Source organism: Triticum urartu, chromosome 7A (genome assembly GCF_056163025.1).
Source record: "Triticum urartu cultivar PI428250 chromosome 7A, HENAU_Tu73, whole genome shotgun sequence".
Lineage (NCBI taxonomy): Eukaryota > Viridiplantae > Streptophyta > Magnoliopsida > Poales > Poaceae > Triticum > Triticum urartu.
The window spans coordinates 459,237,777-459,245,961 of record NC_141879.1 but is presented as its reverse complement, the minus strand read 5'-3'; the positions used below and the strand labels follow the sequence as shown (position 1 = coordinate 459,245,961).

Genomic DNA, 8,185 nt, shown 5'->3' with positions numbered 1-8,185 from the left:
TTATTTAAATACGGATGTATCTAACATTAAAACGTAACTAGATACATCTGTATTTAAACAAATCTAAGGTAATAATTTTGGGACGGATGAAGTATTTGTCTGCTTGACGAAAAAAGAAAAAGTAAAACCGACCGAGCGGAGCCTGGCTGACTCATGTAGGCCGTAGAAGCCAGATCTGACGGCGAGGGCGCAGCCAGCAGCCACACGCTGGGCCAGGGGATCTTAAACTGGCAGAGTTGCTGCGGGGAGTCAACGGTCAACCCAGCCGCGATATCTGCGCCCGCGCGTTCACAGCGTATCCGGAACTCCGCGCGCTCCCTGCTGCTCTGCTATGCTCTATAAATTACAGACAGGCCCCGACGCTCTCAACATCTCTTTCGCTCCCCCTCTCTCTCTGTGTACATCCTCCTCTCACACATCTCCCTCTGCTACTCTCCATTGCTCAAGACAAGGCCGGCCGGCAGAACATGGGGACGCAGGCAGCGGAGAACTTCGAACCGCCGGCCAAGGTACGTTCGTGCTCCTGCTCAGCAATTAATCTCCCTCTCTCGCTGTTAAGAAAATTACAGTCGCAAATCATCTTGCTAATCAACTGAAAAGAAGATACCCAGTAAAAGTTTTAGATAGATAGATACTAGATAGAAAGAGAGAGAGAATCAAGAATCTGAGTTGGTGCGAGAAGCATGGAGCTAGCTTCAGAGGTGGACATGACGTGAAATGGATAAACCCGGACGAAAAGGCAAAAAGCGGCTTCTTGGATGCGTTTCCATGGGGGAGGATCCCCTTCCGTCTCCCCGCCGGCAGCTCGTGCCACACCGACCAGACAAAAAACCAACCGGATGGGAGATGGCCCCGCCGAGCCAGTTCGTAGCTACGCACCGGTACCCTACCAGTTCGTCTTCCGCACGTGAAAACAAGAGAAGCCCGCCTCGCACCTTCACACTCTTGATTTTGCCCTACTACTTTCTGGCTCGGCTCCCCTTTTCTCGCTCTCTAGAAGATGCAGCCCTATGCATCATGCCCGTCCACAGTAGGCTCTCTAGAATTTGGCGATTAAAGTATCTAGACAGTTTGCATCATGCCCGTCATATGATCGGTGTGATTTGCGGTGCTTTGCATTAACTGCCCAATTCTGCCTTCTCTCTCCCCCGTTCTCTGAAAATTGGTTCTGGCCCTCTGGAGTGCCCTTGTGCTGTAATTTTGACTCGGCTAGAGCAAATTTCGACTCAGACATCACATGAAACAAAAATAAGAATGAAAAAGTCTCTTGTTGTCTCTCTCGCATGGCCCGCCCACCTTCTCTCGACTGTGAAGTATGAACGATCCCTCTCCTTTTTCAGTACTTTGTCCTATGTTTCGCCTTAGCGTCCAAAACCAGGAAGAATACTCCACAATTTGTACTAGTTTACAAGAGTCTTCATGCCGCAATTTGCACTAGATGATCCTTGGAACCTCAAAGGACGCATAAAGGTCCCTACCTGTTTATTACCACCGTGAAATTTTACTGAGAGAATATTACTCTACGTACTCAGTCAGGATAGCACTACCCATGTTTCGAAATATAAGACGTTTTTACCGTTCAATTTAAACTGCAAAAACGTCTTATAAACAGAGGGTGTAGCATTTTCATAGCAATTTTGTGGGAAACCCACCGAGAGAATGGATGTCTCTCCCGGCAGAATTTTCATATTCCGACAGAACATAATTATTTCAAAAGTTCCGGAAGCCACTGCCACCTTTGTACACATGGTTACTAAAACTTGTTCTGAATCAATTACAGTAACAAAATTGCCCTTTTTCACCTTATTTCAAAAAAATGCAAATTTAAATATATTTTTCAAAAAGGAAGGTTACACATCCGTCCCTGTATCCTGGGACGTATGCAACCAATTTATACGTATTAATAAAGATGCTAGACGAGTAGACAAAAACATCGCTTACAAGTAGGATTAGTATATTCTGTTGTACTACTACTAGTATCACGTTGCTGTACATTGGAATAGCCGTTGGCATTTTGGCAGCTGCTGCCACGAGATTGCATCACAGCTAACAAGGGGTCAAGCCAGATGAATTAGACACATAATCCAGCAGATTAGCTTTGTCACGTTCTCCAATGACAATATGTTAATTATAGATTAGATGTGTCAGGAGTAAGATAACTAGGATAGTAACAACTGGCACTGCTACTTGAAAGGTTTTTTTTTTTTTTTTTTTTGAGAAATCACTTGCAAGCTGCTGCCACTTGGTGTACATAAAGAGGCCCGATCTTGTTTCAACTTTCAACCGCAGCTTTGAAATCACAGCCTGGTTTGATTGGCTTCTTCGATTCAAAACTACATAAACAAGTGTGTTACGTTGTCATGTGAACGTGCTTGACAAAATAAATAGATTATCTTTGCCATGAGGTGGCCGTGACAATTAAGCATCATGAGTTTGACTTTGGCGACTACTTGAGTGGCCATGTGACAAGTCAACTGCCGAGAAGAAACGGAATCTCTAAGCACTCCATTTTACCTACAAAATTCAAAGACGTCCCGTCACTGGGTTGAAACTTTCTGGCCGATTTGCTGTCCCTTTCTTTCACTGCTCCTTAAGACGAAAGCCATGGAAATGCAAGAAGGTTTCAACAGATTAGAGAAAGTAGATTATGTGGTACACAATTCAGATATGGATATGTGGTTCCTACTTTTTGATAGATTTTTCACTCAGTAGGATTTTTGTAGAGGTTTTGTGCATGGTTCATGTCTAACAAGCATGGCGATTACTTGATCGCAGGATGTCAGGACGGATGAGCAGAAGAAGATCGACGACTGGCTCCCTATCACGTCGTCGAGGAACGCCAAGTGGTGGTACTCGGCCTTCCACAATGTCACCGCCATGGTGGGCGCGGGAGTGCTCAGCCTCCCCTACGCCATGTCCGAGCTCGGCTGGTACGCCATCCACCATTCAATGGATTCACCACCTTCTTCATCATGATCTTCGCAGTGTATAACTTTTGTTTGTTGGTTGGTTCCACAGGGGCCCTGGCATCGCGGTGCTGATCATCTCGTGGGTGATCACGCTCTACACGCTGTGGCAGATGGTGGAGATGCACGAGATGGTGCCCGGGAAGCGGTTCGACCGGTACCACGAGCTCGGGCAGCACGCCTTCGGCGACAAGCTGGGGCTCTGGATCGTGGTGCCGCAGCAGCTGATCGTGGAGGTGGGCGTGAACATCGTGTACATGGTCACCGGCGGGAGGTCGCTCAAGAAGTTCCACGACGTGATCTGCGACGGCAAGTGCAAGGACATCAAGCTCACCTTCTTCATCATGATCTTCGCGTCCGTGCACTTCGTCCTCTCGCAGCTGCCCAACTTCAACTCCATCTCCGGCGTGTCCCTGGCCGCCGCCGTCATGTCGCTGTCCTACTCGACCATCGCGTGGGGCGCGTCGGTGGACAAGGGCAAGATGGTGAACGTGGACTACAACCTCCGCGCCACCACGACGCCGGGGAAGGTGTTCGGCTTCTTCGGGGCGCTGGGCGAGGTGGCGTTCGCGTACGCCGGCCACAACGTGGTGCTGGAGATCCAGGCCACCATCCCGTCCACGCCGGAGAAGCCGTCCAAGAAGCCCATGTGGAAGGGCGTGGTGGTGGCCTACATCGTCGTCGCGCTCTGCTACTTCCCCGTCGCCCTCATCGGCTACTGGGCCTTCGGCAACAGCGTCGACGACAACATCCTCATCACCCTCAACAAGCCCACCTGGCTCATCGCCATGGCCAACATGATGGTTGTCATCCATGTCATCGGAAGCTACCAGGTATACACACACACATTTTCCAACAATTCTTTTTGCTATCCGTATATACAAGCTCTAGCATATGCCTGAAACTGAATCCTAATGGACGGCGCCGCCATGTTGTAGATTTACGCGATGCCGGTGTTCGACATGATCGAGACGGTGCTGGTGAAGAAGCTCAAGTTCCCTCCCGGCCTCACACTCCGCTTGATTGCCCGGAGCCTCTATGTTGGTAGGGCCTCCTCATCTTCTTCAGACTTAAATAAGGCTCTCATATCACCCAAAAGACGAAAATAACACTGAACGAATAGGACTGACGAGATTCCATCTGTTTGCAGCGTTCACCATGTTCGTCGCCATCACCTTCCCTTTCTTCGGTGGGCTGCTCGGCTTCTTCGGCGGGTTCGCCTTTGCGCCGACGACATACTTCGTAAGCATTTCTCTCATCCACTCCACTTGAGTTAATCACAGGAATCGGTAAAATTCAGAGTTGCTAATCTAAGTCAACACCTGTTATTCCTGCAGCTCCCCTGCGTCATGTGGCTCGCCATCTACAAGCCCAAAAGATTCAGCCTCTCATGGTTCACCAACTGGGTAAGCTATCTATCTGTAGTTATATATATGCCTCTCCTTGGTCAATCTCAACTCCGGCCTAATTTTTGTGTGTGTGTGTGTTGTGCCATGATCTTCAGGTCTGCATCGTCCTTGGGGTGTGCCTGATGATCCTGTCGCCAATCGGAGGGCTCAGACAGATCATCTTGGATTCCAAGACATACAAATTCTACTCATAGACCACTTCTACGACGCATTTTGTCTTGTGGAAACTGCCAAGAGATCATTTACGATGTCTACTATAAACTCTCTTGTCTTGCAAAGGAAAAAAGAAAAGAAGGGGAAGATCATAGCACCACGGACTGTTACAGATGGGACGGTAGATGCATATGGTCAGAGAAAACTTGGTTTAGTCAAAGCAAAAGGGTTGTGTTTGTGGTTAATCATGTGTACGTAATATATATGTTGTGTGGATTTGACTCTGTGCTGTAGGATCGACGATCTTTTTTTCTGCTCAAACTTGCATGGATGAACATGGCTTCGCTTTCGTGTGCAGATGAGAGGATCGACTGTTCTTTTCTACACTTTTTTGTGTGTATGCTACTGCCTTCCAATTAAAAGAAACAGATGGTTCTTTAAGAGAACAAGACTACTAACCATAAGTTTTTTTTATTTAATAAAACACACTTGGACGTGGCTAGCGAGCGCTCGGGCGCCTGCTGGTATGATCCAGCGCTCTTACCATATATAGAAAATGCAACCGGTCCCTCCGCACGCGCTTCCAAAAAAGGAAGCACCCTGGTCCTTTGCCACCATCTCCTCCCACGTGATCCTGTTAAATTAGCCTAGATCTTGTCGTCACGTGCATTTGTTGGGGTTCAAAAATTCTTAAAAGTCATAACTTTTGATTCGAGCGTCGAAATTCAGTTCCGTTTTCACCGTTGAGTTTCTCACGGCGAGTTCTTCAAAACTAGATCCCATATGAATAGGTTTCGTCAAACTCTTTTTTGGGCAACTTTGGATGCGATGGAGGCAACTATAATGCTATACGGAAGCAACTTCTTTTTTTATCCTAGTAGACTGTGTATTAGGTTGGTTTGCATAAAAATGAGAAAAAACACAAAACATCAGACCCCTTTGGTGCTATATACAAAACAACTTCGCTGGACTATGTGTATCCGTGAATTTTGCTAACATTACCCCAACTTGCCTATCACGGCTACTCAGTTGTCTATTGTTTGATGGTTAGTTGCCTACGGTTGATGTTCAGTTGCCTATAAATACTATAAATTACCTAACATTGACGCCTAGTTACCTGATATTGGTAATTACTTGCTTATCATTGTTGCCCAGTTGCCTAACTTTGTAGAAATAGTTGCCTACAATATTGTGAAGTGGTTTATCATTATTTTTCTAAGTTGCCTACAAATACTTTGAAGTTGCCTCGATTCACCACCAAGTTTCCTACCATAACTAGCAATAGCAGACAAAACGAGTATCAATGGTAGATGACATTGTAATATTATAGGCAATGTAGAAACAGCGACTTACGAACATGAACAATAGAAAACTTAGAAGTATCGGTGGGGAAGTTAGGAGAATGTCATACAAAATTAACTAGGACACAAAATGTAGAGAAGTTGCCTATTTTTAGCACTAAAGTTGCCTCTAGTAGAAAGAAAGTTGCTTATGAAGGCAATGTGATGTTATTTACGTCTGTTTTGAAGTTGTTCTCTATTACTATTTCTTTGCTTATTGTTGGTAATTAGTTACATTTACTGAAGTGAAGTTGCTTCTGTTTAACACTAAAGTTGCCTCATCTGGCATTAAAGTTGCTTTTTTTAAACATTAGTACATATGCATGTGGGGTTTAGTTTTGAAAGAGCTCATCGCGACCTGGGTAGCCAATACTCACGCGCTCAGTAGTGTTGTCGGACAGACTCCCCCCTAGAAAGCACACGGATCTTATACCATCCATCCCCACATAGTTTCGAAATTTAAAGTCATGATAGATGACTTAGATCCCATAAAAAACCTTTTAACATCGTAGGCAACTTAGGTCCCTTATGGACAACTTCCATAGTATTGTAGGAAATTGAGGATCACTCATAGCCAACTTCGTAGCGACGTAGGCAACTTGGTTTCTGAAGCCATGTTGGAGAAGTTTCCACTATATGGTAAGCAACTTGCACAGTATGGTAGGCAACTAAACAATCTACAACTTATTCATATGGGATCAAGTTTTGAAGAGCTCGTCGCGAGGAACCTAATGGTGAAAACAGTTCTTCGTTCTGACATCTGTTTCAAAAGTTGTAGCTTTTTGAAAAAACTTGTAACTGAATAAATAGGTGACGTTAGCACATGCATGTGCATCGGTGGTGGCTATCCACATGCACGCTGACATAGTCCCCACACGCTGGCATCAACTGTTGTGTTAAAATAGTCAAAGCATCAACACATGCATGCATCGGACGACTCGCGCGCATGCGCTCGCAATGCCCGGATAGCGCAGCTGCGCGTTTAAGTATTTAGGAACACACTTTTATTGACTCATAACTCGTGAAGGTGATACAAGTCGGACGGTTCACATCCAGCCTTTGCATAATCAGGATGCACAAAACTAAAAAGGAGGACGAAATCTATTAAAAAAAGAATGACAAAAGCATAATGCCATGACAAGAGTAATCGCCAATAAAGGTGAAGAGCTGATTCGAACACTATGCCGTTATGTATGTTGGAAGAAAAAACATCCTTGACCGCTTGCTAACGTTGTCACTTCTCTACTGCTCGGCGGCTAGCTGAGCCTTGCGATGCGCGATCTCACCGGATATGCGCTAACTTGTCGACATCAGACCATCCTTTCAGCCCAGTCTCAGTCTCGGGGCTATTGAATCCCCTTCAAAACAACAAAGAGAAGAAAGCTCGTGAAGGAAAGGTTTCGATCCTCAAACCAGGCTGGAGTTTCAGGGGATACTACATCCCTTTCAAAAATAACACAGGAGCAAGAGGATTCTGAAGAGAAGATTCAATCCTCAGCCGACCTTCCAGCCTGGCCAGAGTCTCGGGGATTATTGTGTCAACACTTTTATCCTAAAAGCATGACATGAGGTCCCTACAAGAAGATATCGATCCTCGGGTCAGCCTTCCAGTCCGGCCTGAGTCTCAGGGACTACTGAAACCGCACATTTTGACCTAAGGAAAAATTCGAAATCCTCCAGGAGGCTTGCATAAGTCGGCTAGAGGCTCAGAGGCTACTGCAACCAACACAATCAATTCAAAGTCTGAAGTATAATGATCCACAGTTTGGCCTACGTTGTAGGCCAAAACAACAGCTCATCGGGGGCTACTAGAAGAACAATTTAGAGAAAAAGAAGAAAACACAGGTTGGATGTTCAGAACCAACCTGCGTCCCGAGGGCTATCGCCTACATGAGAAATATTAAGTGAAAAAGCACATAGTCACTAACCTCGATAGACTGTGCGAACGCCGCAGTCAAATATGCCACAACCTCCTCTATAGCTTTTGGCCTTCTACTAGGTGAAGACGAGAGCAACCTTTTGTTCCTGAGACAAGGTGAACCAGGCTGGCTTAGACATCTGTTGGCGGATGATGGTCCTTGCCTCTGAAAATTCAACTGACATGTCGCCCGACATGCGCCCAATAGTTGCACTAGCAGAGGAGCATGGGACGACTTGTTGATGGCACTATATTTTACGCATTCTATAGCTCATTTGTTGCATGTCCTCTCTCTATATCATGTCCCAATGAACCAAATATATGTCCATTATGCATGATTCAGTTTTCATTGTAGCATTGCATAGTTTGTGTTTTATTAGTTTCCTTTGCTTTGTTGCG

The 8,185-nt window shown here is 45.7% G+C and overlaps 1 protein-coding gene across 1 annotated transcript; it reads left to right on the top strand.

Annotated features, from left to right (window-relative positions):
- The first annotated feature begins 349 nt into the window (after positions 1 to 349).
- LOC125520706 (lysine histidine transporter 2) lies at positions 350 to 4,885 on the top strand. The gene is made up of 7 exons (XM_048685691.2): positions 350 to 509; positions 2,776 to 2,930; positions 3,019 to 3,799; positions 3,905 to 4,010; positions 4,117 to 4,208; positions 4,304 to 4,372; positions 4,471 to 4,885. Exons 1-7 carry the CDS (start codon positions 468 to 470, stop codon positions 4,567 to 4,569), a joined length of 1,344 nt encoding a protein of 447 aa, XP_048541648.1. The 5' UTR covers positions 350 to 467; the 3' UTR covers positions 4,570 to 4,885.
- The last annotated feature ends 3,300 nt before the right edge of the window (positions 4,886 to 8,185 follow it).

Coding starts and splice junctions, on each gene's coding strand:
- LOC125520706 (XM_048685691.2), top strand. CDS start 468: ATGGGGACGCAGGCAGCGGAGAACTTCGAACCGCCGGCCAAG. Junction 4,209..4,303: donor TTGCGCCGACGACATACTTC/GTAAGCATTTCT, acceptor TTATTCCTGCAG/CTCCCCTGCGTCATGTGGCT. Junction 4,373..4,470: donor TCTCATGGTTCACCAACTGG/GTAAGCTATCTA, acceptor CATGATCTTCAG/GTCTGCATCGTCCTTGGGGT.